An 18,089-nucleotide genomic window follows, 5' to 3' on the forward strand; every position below is an offset into this window, starting at 1 on the left:
TTTAAACATTGAATCTTTTTATTGTGTAAATATGTGGACTGTGTTTATGTTCATTTCACTTTCAATATTGTATAGCTAATATGTGACAGAAAATAAAACAATACTATAAAGTAACTAACTCACTAACTTATTAAGCAAACAAGTGTTGAGCACCTATGCTGTGATCGATACTTTCTGATTGCTCCTGAACCTGTAAAGTTTAATGTCATGCTGACTTTTCTTATAATTATAAACATCTAAAAAAGGAGTTGAAATTTCAAAACAAATTTTAGTATCATTTTGATAAGAATATACATATGTAATTTATGTATTAACGTGCATATTTTCTTCCTGTTTTTACCACTTATAGACTAATCAGTAAAATAAGAGTATTAAATTCGAAATTACTGATACTCTGAAAAAAAATAATATAGCAAATAAGAGTAATAATTTAAGCTCTCTGAAATTTAGAGCTTGTAGAGAATTTACCTAAGAGCTACCAGGAAGATACTTCTAGAATGGAATGAGGTATTCTGAAGGCCTGCAAACATATTTTCCATAAAATAGTTAAGCCCCTCCCTAAAAATTTAATTATTCTGTTCTCTATCTTTGGCTTAAAATTTTCAAACTACTTTTATCTTCATTGGCGTCCCACTTCCTCTTTGAATGTTATATGTAGCAAAATCTCAGTTAACAATGTATTTTCATATGCATTCTAAATTTTTAAGGTACAGTAAATATATTTTAGTTTTTGAAAACCTCTACTTAAAAATTTAAAGCAATGCAATGTCATATCTATAAATCTAAAACAAATCTGTTATCCCTTTTCATCATACTTTTTCAATAATAAGGGGTGATTGTAATTTTACACAATGTCTATTTTATTTCATTTTATACTGCATAATTTAATTTTCTTTTCTTTATTAATTTTTGCATTATTTCTTAATCTAATAATAATTTTTAATTTTTAATTTATGATAGAAAAGTTACTATTTTCTCATTTATCAGGATGGCACTTTATTTTTGGCATTTGTGGATTATTAATTATTTCTATTGTTATAATTCTACAGTAGTACTATAATTCTTTAAATTTACACTTGAAAGATAATTTTAAATTATATTGCATTTTCACTTTTTAATTTTTAGATTAAATATATTTTATTTGTATCTTTTAACTATTTCCTGTGCAATTTTGAGTTGAAGAGAAAATGCATGACATTTTGACATTATTGAGTCAATTTTGAAAAGATAGTGATATGCACAAAATCAATTAACATGATTCTAGATGCAAATAAAGATTCAAATCCTTTGCAAGAGTAACATGTTAGAAAGTTTAAAAGAAGTATAAAAATAAATTGTATATTGACATGGGGAATAAAGTGGTCTGGAATTGAGTTGGTATGCCCGAAATATGGAAATAGCATGCTCAAAATGAGGTCTACTACAAAGTTGGTACCTTAGCAGAGATTTAAAAGAGGGAAGACATTTTTCAATAAGATTAGGTCAGAAAAGTGTTTCATGCAGGGAGTCATCAGAGCAAAGGACTCGCAGTGGATAGTCCCGTATGTTTATAGGGATCTAAAGAATGCCATTCTATGATGCAGAAGGGGTGACAGGAGAATTATCAATAATCTAGATAGTACCATGCTGTTTTTTGTTAGACAGGAAGGAACAGATACAGAAATACCAATCTCATATGTGTGATTTAAAGAAAAATAGTAAGGAAATAACACATGACCAAAGAACTGACCTATGGAAATGAGCTTACCATGATGTGGGTCAAGATGGTGCAGAGGATGAGGGAGGGATACATTGCTGGGGCTTGTGAGGTTAGAAAGTTGTGTGTGCGAAATCCTAAAACTATCAATATTGTAAATTATGATGCCTCAAATGGAGAGAGCAATGAAATGTATGTATATCGTGTTCATAAGAGCTTGAGAGAAAAAAGTGGACAGGGTACATGGAGATGGCTTTTCCCTATAAAAACAAATTTTCAGGGAAGCCTTCTGCCTGGATCACATTCAAAGAAAGTCAGGTGGAGAATGTAAATTGTTTTCTGGACCTAATTAATCTGATAATAGAGTTTCACGACACAACCAAGCAACTTTCTGGATCTCAATTTTCTATATTTCAACACAATCTGGATTCTATTTTCCTGGATATCCCAACAGCACAAAATCTTTCTGATCTATTTACATAGATGTAGTTTAGACCAGGGATTCTAAGGAAGCAGAAATAAATTGGAGATTCCAGGGACCTCCACCTTGACTTCAGAAGTGAATCATGCATCCTGTTCGCATGGTTTATGAAATAATTCTGACCAGAAATTCCCAAACTCACTCACTGGGGTTGTGAAGTTGTACAATATATTTTTATTAGGTTTTCTATTTTTATTAGAATGAATCATGAAATGATAGAATGAGAGATGCAGTACAAAGAAAATAGTGAGATTAGATCAAAATGTTGATTGGGAAAGTTGAAGATAATTTATTGAAAGAGCAGTTTTAGAAGTGAGATATAGAATACCTATGTGGATTGAACAGTGACTCAATAGATTGTACAGCAAGTGAAAGTAATATAATCATTGCCACCAGCTTTGTTGCTGAAAATTCTATTCTTATCCAGCACGTATAAATAGATACCGATGCCAGCTATGCGAGTGCAGCCTGGAGGAACTCATCGACTACACGGGCGGCCTCAAGCATGAGATCCTGCAGAGCCACAGCCAAGATGCGGAGTTATCAGGGAACTTTCACTAGTTTTGACACAGTGCTGTAAAAGAATAAAGGATACCGTTCAGAAATTGGCCTCAGACCACAAAGACATCCACAGCAGTGTTTCACGGGTTGGAAAAGCCATCGATAAGAATTTTGACTCTGACATTAGCAGTGTGGGAATAGATGGCTACTGGCAGGAAGACAGCTAGAGACTTCTCAACGAGGTGTGGTGGAACACTTCTTTCGCCAAGGAATGCTGGATGTGGCCGAGGAGCTCTGCCAGGAAATCTGGCTTTTCTGTAGATCCAAGTCAGAAAGAACCATTTGTGGAGTTAAATCAAATATTAGAAGAATTGAAAGTCAGAGTTCTGAGACCTGCTCTAGAGTGGGTGGTGTCAAACCGAGAAATGCTCATAGCCCAAAACAGTTCCTTGGAATCTAAGCTGCACAGACTTTATTTCATTAGCTTGTTAATGGGTGGTACTATGAATCAGCAAGAGGCATTACAGTACACTAAAAATTTTCAGCCATTTGCCCTAAATCATCAGAAAGACATCCAGGTTTTGATGGGAAGTCTTGTCTACCTCAGACAAGGAATCAAGAACTCGCCGTATGTTCACCTGCTCGATGCTAACCAGTGGGCTGACATCTCTGACATCTTCACCCAGGATGCATGCACTCTTCAGGGCCTCTCCGTGGAGTCCCCCCTCAGCGTCAGTTTCTCAGCAGGTTGTGTGGCGCTGCCAGCTTTAATTAACATCAAAGCTGTGATTGAGCAGAGGCAGTGCACTGGAGTCTGGAACCAGAAAGATGAACTGCCGATTGAAGTAGATCTTGGTAAAAGGTGTTGGTATCACTCTTTATTTGCCTGTCCTATTCTTCATCAACAAACAACAGATAACAATCCTCCCATGAAATTGGTCTGTGGTCATATTATATCAAGAGATGCCCTGAATAAAATGTTTAATGGTAGCAAATTAAAATGTCCATATTGTCCAATGGAACAAAGTCCAAGAGATGCCAAGCAGATGTATATCTGTCACTGTCACTGTCCTCCAGTTGTTCATCGATTTGCTCAAGCGGGCCCAGTAACATCTCCATTGGAGACTTTTGTTGTTACTGTGTTTGGCATATCGAATACATCACGGGTAGCTTGCTAGGCTCTGCCGTGTGGGCGAGACACTCTTGGTAGCTTGCCAGGCTCTCTGAGAGGGGCGGAGAAATCGAACTCGGGTCGGCCATATTAGCCGTGTTCAATGCAAATGCCCTACCGCTGTGCTTTTGCTCCAGCCCAGTTCTGTATATACACAATTAAATGAAAATTCTTCAGAAAAAGGCTGTATGCCATGAGGCCGGCCAGGACTCAGCCTGGAGCAGAACAGACTTCGTCCAGTTCAGTCTTGGCCACACTATACCTTCTGTCCCAGCTTCCTACTTGACTGTCGGAATTCCTGCTCTGACCACTAAAGGAATTGAAGAAAGAGAACAAAACACAGCTATTTGCCCAGAGGGAAGGGTGAGATTCCACGTAGTCCTCTCTGAGGTTGGAAAAATGGTATAATCATTTATTTTATTTATTTTCCCCCCTTTGAGTTAAAACTCAGAATGCCATCTATTTCCCCGCCGCCTTGCGCCATTTTTCCTTTGCTTAAGCCAAATTTCTCATCTTTCCACCCAGAACACCTACACAACATTCAGGTATCACACGAGGTTTGAACAGAAGCTGGCGGTGAATATTTTGGTGACCAGACATATCGTATACTTGCCTTGGGCCACTTTCAAGGACAGAAACAGGCTCCTGCTTCTTCCTGTCCCAGTGTTGGGGGGTTCTGATGATAATAGTTTTCTGTGCAGCTAATGAAACTGTAAAAAAGAAATGGCATGTTTGATTTGACAGCTTCCCATGAAAGGTCTCTTATAGTTCCACTGGGCAGAGTTTAGGGCCTAAACTTCATATTGAGCTGATCATTTAACGTGAAAATGATGTGTTGTAACCTTCAACTAAATGCATGGACTTTAAGCTCATTGGAGACAGAATGTGTAAGAGGGGTGGATTTGGAGAGATCAGACCGAAGATGCCAAGCAATAGTCACATGCTGTGCCCTCACCTCTGGAAGAACTTAGCAACAGTGGAAACCAGCTGCCACATTATCGCTGAGACCCACGCTCCTCCACTTCCCAAAGTTCACAGTAAAGTGAAGTCTCCTTAAGGTTATCCACAGAAAACAGGACTTCTGAGTGCATTCCTAATGGAAGCAGTTCCTAAGAAGTTTTTGGGTTATGGACAAAGACCTTGGGACTATGCTGAATCAGTCAGACCTTCTTACCACATCCATTGACTGCTGTAGCCAGTGCATCTGTGCTTCTGTTCAAGCTGAAGTATAGTGGCTAAGGTTGTCTTCAGTCTTCTTTCCCCATTGTGTCATCATCACAATGTTGTTGCTTTTGTTTTAATGGTGATTATGAGACTTCTAGTACAACAATGAACGGGTATTGTTGCCTCTTGATTTTTAAGGGCTTTGAAGAAAAGAGTCACCTCATATTCATAGAGTACGTGAGTATTTTGTAGGTATATGAGCAGTGAATTGAAATTAAGAGTTATGAAGTAAATATTTTGTTTTTTCCATAGTGGCTGATATATACAGAGACACTAAAACTCAAGTATGACATGGGGAATGAGAATCTTTTTTTTTTTCAATCTGGTTAGTCCCACCTATTCTGTAGTTTGAGTTGAGTGTTCTTCATGCTGTGAGTTACTAGCACCTCAATGATTTTAGCCTTTGGGACAGTAGATAACTGCAGAAACTGAGACCCCTTATTACATCACAAGACAGCTGCTGGTAGACATTAACTCTCTAGTTTTCCAGCTCAACCTCTGACTAAGCAGACTGACAGTCACACTGGTCAGTCTTTGTAGTTAGCAGACTCAGGTTATTTTCAGGGAAGGCGTGGAAGCATGATTTGGTAACTTCATCACCAGAATGTGTCAGGCAAAGACACAGACCAAATACCTTCCATTACTTTATGTGTTTTATCTTTGGTGACACTAGAATCCTGTGGCCTTGCGGGAATGTCTGCAAGGATCACAGAGGCGGTTTGGTGTTTTCAGAAGCCTACCCCAGTGGTGGCAAGTTTTATGTGGTACAGTAATACCAGAAGAAGCTACAAGTAAGTCTTCATGAACTGTTCTGAGTGAACACCAATGGAACAGATACCAAAAATAAAACCTCACGTTTCTTTCAGTTGCTGGTGAAGCAGCCCATTAGTTTTAGAGTGAGTTTTCTGCTGTGACTTTTAACTTTGAGACCCAGGGAGAGAAAACAGAAAACGTTTTGTTCGCAAGACCTTTCCCTTTACAGTTTCCAACTGTATTGAGCTTCCAAAGAGACAGAAGCAGCTGGACTTGGCTCAGAGCACAGGCTTTGCTTCGTGGTGCGGGGGAGGCCCCATGCTCTGACTTGTCCAGCCACTTGACCACTCTCCAGCAAGGCAGACATGGGATTTACTAGGACTCAGAGCCTGATATTTTCTTTGGGGAAGGGGGGATGGGAGTGAATGTATGGGGGTGGGAGGGAAGCAGGTAGAGTGGGCTTGTGAATGAGTGTGCATGCGTTGAGAATTCACCACTGCCCCACGGCCTCTCGGAAGTAACAGCCGGTTCACGCGTCTTGCTCACAGCTGCAGTGCGCATGTATTTTGTTTTCTCCTCTGTGTTTCTGAACTTACATTAAAAGACTTCACCCAATCATCCTGTTTCGATGGCTCAGGATTGTATTTCTTTTGCTTACCATGTGCTCTGGGCTGGAGCGATAGCACAGTGGTAGGGCGTTCGCCTTACAAGCGGCCAACGTGGCCGACCCGAGTTCGATTCCTCCGCCCCTCTCGGAGAGCCTGGCAAGCTACCGAGAGTGTTCGATATGCCAGACACAGTAACAACAAAGTCTCCAATGGAGACGTTACTGGGCCCGCTCGAGCAAATCGACGATCAACGGGAGGGCCTTTACCTTACCTTACCTTACCATGTGCTCTTGGGTTCTAGAGTATTTCTATAATTATGTAATAAAAATAGTGTTGCACTGTAATCTATCATACAGAGCTATGTGTATGGAACATTTGGATCAGTTTTTAAAGAAATGTATCCTGTTTGCAAAGGCACAATAAAGTTGCGTCTTATAGACTATAGGCAATAAAGCTAACAATAAGTCGTATTTAACACAAACCATATTCATATTCTCTGTTCATTTGATTTTGGAAACAATACTATCATATCCAGTAGCTTCAGGGATTTTACTTTAACTTAAAACACCCTGATTTTATTTATACATTTCAAACTGATATATTAGGGTTTTGAAAAACTATTAAGAATGGCTCTGTTAATGTATATATTCCTATGTAAGACACAGCTGCTCCTGTGTATATTTTTTTTTTAAATTAAAGAAATGGGCGTTTGAAATCCAAAATAAATAAATGCCAGTGCAACTTTTAATATACAAAAAAATTATAGAAAATTTTATACATTTTAGGATATATATCTTGCCCTCTTGTGTGTCCTTCAAAAAGGCAAGTAAACAGTTTCTTAAGTATACTTTTTAAAATAAATGTTTTATATAAAGTAGCAATCACATCATGTTAGTGAAAATAATTGTTTCATCTAACTGAATTATAAATATCAAAACGCCCTTATACCTAGTTATAAGCTCCTGGAATTGGCATTACTAATTTCAGAAATCATCTTAGAGATAGTATCATTTGATGAGTAAATTTTGCACATTTCATCCATATCTCTCCTTTTTCCTATAAGCAGTTGCTTTATTTGGCAGGGTAGTCAGTTTTAATTTTGGGGCCATACTGTACTGTGTTCAGGATTTACTCCTGGGTCTAAATTTAGGGATCATTCCAGGGAATATCTAGGGGACCATACCAGGTGCAGTGGATCGACCCATGTGAGCAAAGCAAGTACCCCATGCACTGGAATATCTCTGGACCCAATTGCTGACATTTTAATAACAGTAGGGGACATAAGAGTATCTTATTATTGCCTTGAACAATTTATTTGTCACAATTAAATAAGAAATTTTGTAAAGCATAAATAAGTACTTTTCATTAACAGTAACACATTCCTCTAAAATATTTTTTTCTTTCTTTATAATATTTTAAAATTCATTTAAAATATTCCTTTGGTTTATTGCAGTACTTTTCTGGTTGATATTAAGATATAATTTTAATTTGAATTCATACACTCTGCTGTAATAACTTCATTATAGAGCAAGTGGCATTCTCTTCTACAGATTGTTTAGTTATAAAATATTATCTTCAGGTTTGATAAAGTTTAGAGATTAATCTATGGGTAGTTTTACACAAATATATTTTAAGGCAATGTCTATCTCCACATGAACACATGACTTAAGGAGAAAGGGTAACAGAGAGTGAACTATTGTTACTTATTTATATTCTAGATTATAATTTATAATTCTGTGTTGATAAGAAAATAAAATTTCACTGAATTTAAAGACTGCACTAGCCAAAAAACATCAATATTTTAAAGAGATAATTCAAACACACTAAGCATGTTTCCTAGACCAGGAAATAATTTTTCTTAGGTTTTTTTTGTTTATTATTTTATAGAGATCTCTTTCTGAAAATACAATACCTTAATGCTCCACTAAGTGTAAAGGCAATACATTAATATAACAACTTTATGACATGTGAGTGACTACGATCTTTTTGTTTAGATCTATAGGCAAGCCTAAAATATGTATTTATATTAAGTCTATTATTTGACAATTTTATAATATCTGTATTGATTTCTCTTTCTACATCTATTTCTCTATCTCTATCACATCCTACTCTATACCTTTATCTACTGTTTTTAAGAAGACATCAGGTGACAGACTCTATTTCCACGTTAGTTATGAATCATAAGTTAATTTGCATAATTATGAATATCAGATACTTAGCAAGTTTCAAGTTATGGAGTCATTTTTGAATTGAGTTAAATCCTTTTTCAACAAGAATTTGCTTCTAATAGTTATGCTATATAAAACCTCTTTAAAATTGTAGTGAAGTTTTTACTACAGAGTGCATGAATTCAAATTAAAATATCTTATTTCCTTATATGAATGTATTTTATAAAAATATTTCAATCTAATAACATTATTTTTCACCCTTTAGCTACCTTCCCATTTAGTAGAGTTATCCACTTACAGAACTGTAGCTGTCACCGAAATGAAATAATGAGAAGTTTAATCTAGCCTGCTAAACAAAATTGGAATCAACAATAGTAGCACATACTTTTTATTTGTACATAAAGAAATTCTCTGAAACACTGTTTCTCTTTCCAGACAGGGCAATCTAGAGCACTTTAGCAAAAATATATCACTATAGTAAAAGCAGTACTTGTGGGGTCTGATATAAATGTGATGTATCTATATAATTATGTATAGTTATACATATATAATTTAATCAAAGAAGAAACAATTGACTATTCATAATTTCTTGCCTGGAGTTCTTACAGTTTTTTTTTTCCTTTTTGTCTGTATGCGAGTTAGATTCTACATTTTAAAGTTTAGAAGTGAATCTTACCATAAGAATTCACTGATATTCTTCGAAGTTTCTTTTTTAAATACAATGTAAAATTCTGAAGAGGAAATTTTCTCAGAATCTCAAGGGTCCTTTCATGTGGAAAGTAATAAAACTATGATGTTCCATCCCATTCGCCTTCATGTATAATAAAGATCTAATGGGAAGAGGTTAGGCATCTGTGTAATTGGCTGGCTCATTCTGTTTGCTTTAAGAAGGTAGATTTCCAAAGAGATGCTGAATGATCTTCTCCTGCCCTCCCCCCCGCCAAAAAGGAGAAGTAGGAAAGTTCTCAAAATCAGCCAACTTGAATGAAAGATAATATAAAACAAAATTCTCTTCATGAATAACAATTTTTAAGAATATCTGTAGTGTTGGTAATTTCAAGAACATGTATCTGTCTGTTTTATGAAAAATTCAAGCATGAAAACATTTTTTTGCTCAGGAATATTTTATATTTTTTCTGCACTCTGTAATATAGAGAACTAGTTAGAGGTATTCCATATCTTTGAATTTTATGCTCTTATCTCTGTATTTGCATGCTTATTTCTGAATCCAGGTGCATATACATATATATTCTTTATTAACTAAATATAGAAGTGCAATCTGTACATTAATTTCTGAATACAGGTGCATAAATATATATCTATTCATTGCTAACCATATATATGAGTGGTCCAGTGATAGCTAGTTCTTCATATTGATCTCATAATAGTTTACATAAGCAGCAATCCACCCTATAGCACGTGCTCTAGCCTCTCTCTTTTTTTATAACCACTAAAAAAATAGAAGTTTCAGAAGTGGAGCAATAGTTCAGTGGGTTGGGCATCTGCCTTGCACATAGCCAATCCATCTCAGTACCTTACAGTTCCCCAAGCCGACAAGAGATGAGCCCTGAGCAGAGGGCCAGGAGTAAGCTCTGAGCACCATCTGCTGTGGCCCCCAAACAAACAAAAAACAAAAGAGTTTCAATTACACAAGTCTAAGTTTCCTCCCAGGTGAAGACTTTAGTGAGTGCATTTAAATATCATTATCTAAAACACTCATTTTAGATAAACTGTAGAGGGGCATGTAATATCGGAAATTAACAAGGAAAATATTTCATTTCTATAGCTCTTTTCACAGCCTCCTTTACTTCATTATTCCTGAGGCTGTATATCAGTGGATTTAACATAGGGATCACCAAGGTATAAAACACAGAGACCACCTTTTCTTGTTCCAAGGAATACTGGGAGCTGGGCTGAATATAACTAAAGCTTATAGAGCCATAGAACAAGGTCACAGCTGTCAGATGCGAAGCACAGGTGGAAAAGGCTTTGTATCTTCCTGCAGCTGAGCGGATCCTCAGGATAGCAGCGACGATGAAGATATAGGAGACCATCACAGTCAAGAAAGTGATCATGGCAATGACGCCAGAGAAGATCAAAAGCAACAGTTCATTTAGGGACGTGTCAGAGCAGGAGAGCTTCAGCAGCGGAGGGAGGTCACAGAAGAAATGGCTGATGACATTTGGCCCACAGAAAGAAAGTTTCAGCAAACCAATTGTGTGTGTCAATGAGTTGATGCAACCACCTACACATGAGCCAACGACCAAGACCACGCAAACCATTTTAGTCATAGCTACGGTATAAAGTAAAGGGTTGGCAATGGCCATGTAGCGGTCATAAGCCATTGCAGCCAGCAAGAAGCCTTCTGTGGTCAGGAGGGCTACAAAAAAAAAGTATTGCACAATGCACGCAGAGAAAGAGATTGTCTCCCTTTCCGCAAAGAAGTTCAGCAGCATTTTGGGTGCAAAGACTGATGAGTAGCAGGCATCAACAAATGACAGACAACTAAGGAAATGATACATGGGAGTTTGGAGCTTGGGGGTTATTTGGATGAGGAAAAGCATCCCTAGGTTCCCCACCAAGCAAATGATATAGATCAGCAAGAATAGCACAAAAAGGAACACTCTCAGCTCAGGACGATCTGTGAGGCCCAAAAGAATAAACTCTGTCACCTGTGTAAAATTACCACTAGCCATGTGGTTTTCCTCGGTACCTGTTAGTGAAAAGGGGAAAGAAAGAGATGGATGAAATACTGCTGTACAATTACGACTGGTAATCATCCCTATTAGTTGAGTGATTAAGGTATTTAAATCTCTTCCTTGATCATCATCTCAGCTATTAAACAGGAACATTTTAACAAGAAAGTCTTGTCTCTTCAATCACTATTTCTCTCCCATTAAAATATACTATAAGTGGAAAAAAATACTGAGGTTTTAGCTTCAGGAAACATTCTAAGAGTTTATCTTAATGTGAGGGAAAACAACTAAAATGCATTTCAATCTAAAATAACATCTAGCTTTTGTAGTATAAATTGCACTGGAAATGTAACATGTGGCTCACTGAAGTTCTCTTTTTCATTTCTTTGCATTTAATGGTTTTTCAGGTCAAATATATTAACATATAGTAATAAGTTTTACTGTACCATTTTCATATATGGGATGTCTTGGAAGTAGTATTCAAAGGGTTCAGTTCAATTATCAGGTTGATGATACATTTCTGCTTGATTATGGGGTATTAGGGATGACCAGAACCACCCCAAACAGTGCTTGGGTTCTTTTGGGCTACACCTGGCAGTGATGGAGGTCTTATAGTGTTAGGGATCAAATTCAACTTGGAACCTTATGTTTGTGCCGCTGGCATTTGATCTATTTATCTGTTCATTACCATAGCATTTAAGCCTAAGACTTTTCACTTCCATTCATTCATATTCAATTCATACACATTTAAAAAAAATAAATTTGAAGGTGCTTGCCACCAGACTCCACGCCAGGCTGTTTCACTTGGGGTGCCCCAGAGGGGGGTGGGTGAGAGCCCTCTCCACCCCAAGGGACCCAACCCCAGCAGCCGAAAACCTCCACAACCCAACTGCCACCATGCTCATGTTGCTCCTCACACACTTGGGCAGAGCCTCAAGAATGAGTGAACCTATTCCTGGACCCCGGCAGCCCCATCGGACACTCCCTACTCATTCTTCAAGAGTACTGCACCACATTTGATGGGCTTCAAATAATAGGCAACTGATCATAGAGGGAAATATATATATATGTTTATATATTTTTTCAGACACACACACATATATACATATATATGTATATATTAAAGTTCACATCACTCAATTTTTAAGAACATGTTAGTATTACCCTAATAAAGGTCTTAATGTTCCCTGTCAAAATAGAACAATCTTCACACTGTTTCCTCTACGGATTCCTTTTTGTAGCATTTTCAGCAGTTTTTCATAGCAAACAATACAAAATATATTATTTCAGTTGTGCTTTGGGGCAGGGATTGGGGCTTGGGATGGAAACATCCAAAGTATGGTGGTGGGAAGGTGTAATGGTGGTGGGATTGGGGCTTGAATATTAAATGTAATCAAATATTGTAAATTACCTTATAAAATAAAAATTTAAAAAATTAATCTAAAAATTTGAATATATAGCATGAGATCCTCATATCCAAGAACTCAAGAACTGTCATCAGAATTTACAGAGTCACATGCTATTCAGAAGATTGCCCATTGATGGGAGTAGGGGTGAAGTCAGCTGTAGCATGAAACATAGTGAACACCAACTTCAATTGAGAACCAGGGGAAATAGCAATGCAGGAGGGTGAGGAAACAGTCCTTATAAACTTTTTGAGAGGAACAAAAGAAACCTATTAAAAACAAACAAACCTATATGTTAGGCTGAATATAACATTGCTTACAACTTTTCCTTTTAGTCAATACACACTAGTTTTTACTATGTTGTAGTTGAAGAGTTGAATAAATGTGCATTTATGTCTATAAAAGAACAAACATTTCTCTCTATATATGCTTAGAACACAAAATATTTCATAAATATGCATGCCATTTTATGGTTATTTGGGGGCCAAAACCACTGGAGGAAGGGTTTATTCTGGGGCTGTGCACTCAAGAATCACTCCTGGAGGTGCTTAGGTTACAAGAGAGGTGCCAGGGATCAAACCCAGGGCTGTTGCAAGCAAGGCAAGTTCCCTACCCACTTGCCTTATCTCTCCGTCTCTTACATGTCATTCTTGCACTGGGACTATTCTGCGCTTCTCTATCACTTCAAATTTAGTGTACATTCTGCTGAAGTGAACTTTATACAGAAATATTTTATTTTATTTTCTTTGGGGAAAAAGTAAGTTAGGAGAGGCTGATAAAATCTCAGGGCTGGGACAAAATGGAAACGTTACTGGTGCCCTTTCGAGTAAATTGATGAACAGGATGACAGTAATACAGTGGTACAGTGATTGTCTTTTGGCTATATTAGGTAGTACTCAGAGCTTATCCTGACTCTGCACTTATGTACTATTCCTGGGGGTGTTAGAGGGAATCATATCAGGTACAGGTTATTGAACCCACATCAGCCATGTGAAACACAAGTGTGCTGTTCACTATATTATCTTTCCAGCCCAGTATTTAAGGATGTTCATAACTTTAGCACAGCGGTAGGGCGTTTGCCTTGCACGCAGCCAACATGGCCAACCCGAGTTCGATTCCTCTGCCACTCTTGGAGAGCCCGGCAAGGTACCGAGAGTATCTCGCCCGCACGGTAGAGTCTGGCAAGCTCCCCGTGATGTATTCAATATGCCAAACACAGTAACAACAAAGTCTCCAATGGAGACGTTACTGGGCCCGCTCGAGCAAATCGACGAACAATGGGAGGGCCATAACTTTAGAAGATAATTATGCTGGTGGTGGTTTCATCATCCTTCCACTTGGGAGACTCTCGGCCTTCTTTGCAAGTGATCACACAAAAAGAACAGCATTGCAAGAGTACTGGGCTGATAATAAATACGGATGATAGTAGAGTGGCCACAATGACATGGAAAACTATGGAAATATGGAATTATACTACAACATGTTCTTTTGAAAAAGCATCTTCAGTTGAGTTAAATCTTTTACTTTCCATTTCTCCATTGAGAGTGCAAAACATTTTTGCTCCACCTCTTAGCCCTTAATTTCAATCTCAAATTACAAGTAGCTTTAATCTCTGTCATTTGAAGTGAGTATAAGTTTAAGATGTAAAAGACCTTTTATCTGCAGTTCAGTCATTTATTGTATTCTTAACTGACTTGCAAATGTACCTAGAAGGAATACTTAAAATAAATGAATTTAACTTACCAAAAGGAAGGAAAAATGTGCACACCTCAGCTCATTTTGGGACTGCAAAGAGTATCCATTTCCGAGGTTTCTCTATACCAACCCCCTATGCCCAGGAAAGGAAACAAACCGTAAAAGGCAGTTAAATTTGTCTGATGTTCATAGTAAATATCTAACTCAGGTAAATGATTTAAGTTAGAAGTAGTAGATTGAAATTTAAACTTATCCTTTAATGTGTGAGAATCGAATGCATAGTCTTCATGATTGAAAGAAAGAGCAAAAGGACCAAAAAAACCAGTCATGTCAGAAGATAGGTGAAGACTAAAATTCAGTTATATGTTTGCCTTAGTTCAAATGGGAATGGAGTCCCTGGGGTGCGTTTTCTAATCAAAAAGACGTAATAAACATATTAAAAGTTCTTCTCTGTTCCTTGAGGGATTTAAGAAATTCTCAAGAATTTAATGACTCCCTTAAGGCATTTGTTTCCTAATGCAATCATAAAAATGAAGGAAATGAGGACAGTTTGAAGAGAACCAAGATATATGATTATTGAATGAAATACAAAAGAACTGATAATGGTGCCTGAATTGGAAAAGAAGATTTTCAGGTGATTATGTTTCCTGAAGTCAACTGCACACACACACATACACACACACACACACACACACACACACACACACGCACGCAAGCACGCACGCACGCCCAAATAAATCCAGCTTGTGCAATATCTACTCCAATATTAGTGGAATTTAAAACAGTGAACTAGACCTGATATAAACCAGTTTTTGTTATTTTACTATTTTAGTTACAAATATTAAAGATTGTTATCGAAGAAAGTGAAGTCATTGTTTCTCGGGGCTGGAGTGATTGAACAGCAGGAAGGGTGTTTGCCTTTCATTTCGCCAATCTGGGTTTGGTCCCTGGCACATATATGATTGTCCAAGCCCAGACAGTAGTGATCTAGTGATCTAAGATCGCAGAGTCCGGAGTAAACCTTGAGGGCTTGATGGATGTGACCACAAAACCAAATTTAAATTAAATATATGTATATATATATATGAAGTAATTGGAAGTAATTGTTTAACTTCCTTTAAATGGACCAGATCTCTCATCTTTTCAATGTTAATTCCTCCAGTATAGTATGAGTCAAGTAAGAGAAAATTTGGCAATTTTTTTTGCCTTTAGCTTACAATAAATCAGAAGGGATTATTATAGCAACATTTCACACTTTTCCTCATTGGTATATCAGTAAGTACAATTCTTATTTAACTTTCTAAGAAATCTCCTTTTTTCACTAAATATAAGTTCTTGAAGTTTATATGCAATGTTATATATGAAAACACATATTTCAAGAAAGTGATTCCATTTTAATAATAAGTGGATCCCCAAATAACACTATGAGTTCTATTAGCAGTAGGAACTCATATTATTTTTAAGGAGGATATGATTATATTTGACATAAAGTAATTTATGTAATATAGTGAAACAATATTTTAGAAAATAGCTATCCTTTTCTAATAAAACTTTTTGAAGTTTAATAATTGTGATTAAAATATGCAAGTTATTTCAAATGTTTATTTAAGAATTTTGACAAATGTGTCAAAATGTGTCAAAATAAAATAGCAAAAACCATAATATATTTTCTTAACCCTCTAAGTCCTTAATGTTGTCTTTCCAAGAAGTTCTTAGTTCTTATCTCAATTGCTCAGCTTTATCTCTATATACCAAAGTTTCATAAAATTGGCAATAATCAGGGAATGTGTTTTGGCCCGGCATATTATTTTTCAGAATAATGTTTTCAGAAAAGTCCACACTGTTACATAAACTATTAGTTTTATTTCTAAAAATTTCTGATTAATATATCATTTATTTGCTGATGGATAGTTGGGTTGTTTCTAGTATTCGATTCAACCACAAATGTTACATAAAAGCTTTTTATGGACATCATTATCTAGTTCTATTAGGTTGAATTATTCAGTTCACCTGTTAGTGGATACTTCCAATCTATTAACAGGATATATATATATATTTATTTATTTATTTTGTACTTTTCTAATTTCCCTTAGCAATACATAACAGATTTTAGTTCTTAAAATTATTCCTTAATTTCTTTTGCTGATTTTTTAAAATATTTTATGCATTTTATTAATTATTTAATGGAAATAATTTTTTAGAACTTTAAATTGAGGCATTGTTACTGCTAACAGAGAAAACAGTTAATATAAAATATTTATATATATATAATGGATAAAGCAATATAATTTTGACTCATTTTCAAATTGCTCTTTCATATTTAGACCTATTGACACCTAAAATTTACATCTGTATGTTGTGTGTCATGAAGCAGCAGTAACTGATGAAATGTTGGCTAGAATCTTTTCACAAAGCACAGAAAGTTTGTCCATTGAGATTTGGGGTTGTGTTTTGTTTTCCTTGCTCTTTCTTCTTTTTCTTCTTTTCAGTGAACTTCCACTAGGTATCTTATGATATCTTCATGGTGTTCATAATAGTCTTCATGACTTTTCACTTTCTCACTGGAATTATTACTACCCATCAATTTTTTAAATGTGTTTTCTTTAATTGAATCACTATCAACCACAGTTACAAAACTTTCATGTATGAGTTTCAGTCATACAATGATCGAACACCCATTCCTCCACCAGTGCACATTTTCCACCACTAATGTGCCCAGTACCCACCCCATCCCACTCTTCCTGTGCTTCTATGGCAGACAACTTTCCTCTTACTTTCTCTCTACTTATGGGCATTATGATTTACAATACAAATACTGAGAAGCCATCATGTTTGGTCCTTTATCTACTTTCATCACACATCTCCCGTACCGAAAGATCCCTCCAACCATCATTGATTTAGTGATCCCTTCTCTATTCCAGCTGCCTTCTACCCCAAGTCATAAAGCAGGCTTCCAACCTCCACCCATTTTTTAAATTCATTGTTTTTGTTAGTTTGTCTGTATGTTTGTTTTTAACTTGAATTTTGAGCCACAACAGTGATGTTCAGGGCCTACTTCTGGCTCTGGGCTATGGGATCATTTCTGGTAGGTTCAGGTGGGATCTGGGACTGAAGTCTGTTTGTTACATGCAAGGCAAAAACCCAACTGCTATACTATTCCCTTTGGCCCTTAATTCACTGCTTTATTCTGCCATCATTCTGTATGTGTGTCCAATCATTTCCAACTGTTGAACTTTTTCAATTACAGAATATCCATCTATTTATTTTTAATAATTTACTTTTTTTAAATAATTTATTTATTGGATCACTGTGGGAAAAGTTACAAAGCTTTCAGGTTTAGGTCTCAGTCATGCAAATATCAAACACATTTCCCTTTACCAATATTTATTTTTTACCCCAAAGAACCCCAATAAAACCCCACCCCATACCCCTCCCAGTGCCTGCGAGGCAGATGAATTCTAGTTAACACTCTATCTGCTTTGATTAGATTCATTGTTTCAATAAAAGATGCACCACTATTATTTAGAGTTTACCCACCCCCCCCGAAATCAGACATGCTGAAAAAGCATTGTGAAGTGATTCGCTTTCTACAGCTGGGTTCAAGAATTAAATGTTGGTTTTGGATTTCCGCTATTTTACTTATTAACCCTGGAAGTATTTCTACTGAAAGTCAGATAATTAAGAGATTGG

The 18,089-nt window shown here is 36.5% G+C and overlaps 1 protein-coding gene and 1 pseudogene across 1 annotated transcript; one reads left to right on the forward strand and one right to left on the reverse strand.

The window, feature by feature from the left end:
• The first annotated feature begins 1,712 nt into the window (after positions 1–1,712).
• Positions 1,713–6,153, forward strand: LOC130042226 (E3 ubiquitin-protein ligase RMND5A-like; annotated as a pseudogene).
• Positions 6,154–10,359: 4,206 nt separating this feature from the next.
• On the reverse strand, positions 10,360–11,298 carry LOC130043649 (olfactory receptor 1052-like). The gene has a single exon (XM_056136085.1). The coding sequence runs from the start codon at positions 11,296–11,298 to the stop codon at positions 10,360–10,362; it is 939 nt and encodes a 312-aa protein (XP_055992060.1).
• Positions 11,299–18,089: the final 6,791 nt, after the last annotated feature.

The sequence above is a fragment of the Sorex fumeus genome, unplaced genomic scaffold (genome assembly GCF_029834395.1).
Source record: "Sorex fumeus unplaced genomic scaffold, SorFum_2.1 ptg000007l, whole genome shotgun sequence".
In the NCBI taxonomy this organism is placed as follows: domain Eukaryota; kingdom Metazoa; phylum Chordata; class Mammalia; order Eulipotyphla; family Soricidae; genus Sorex; species Sorex fumeus.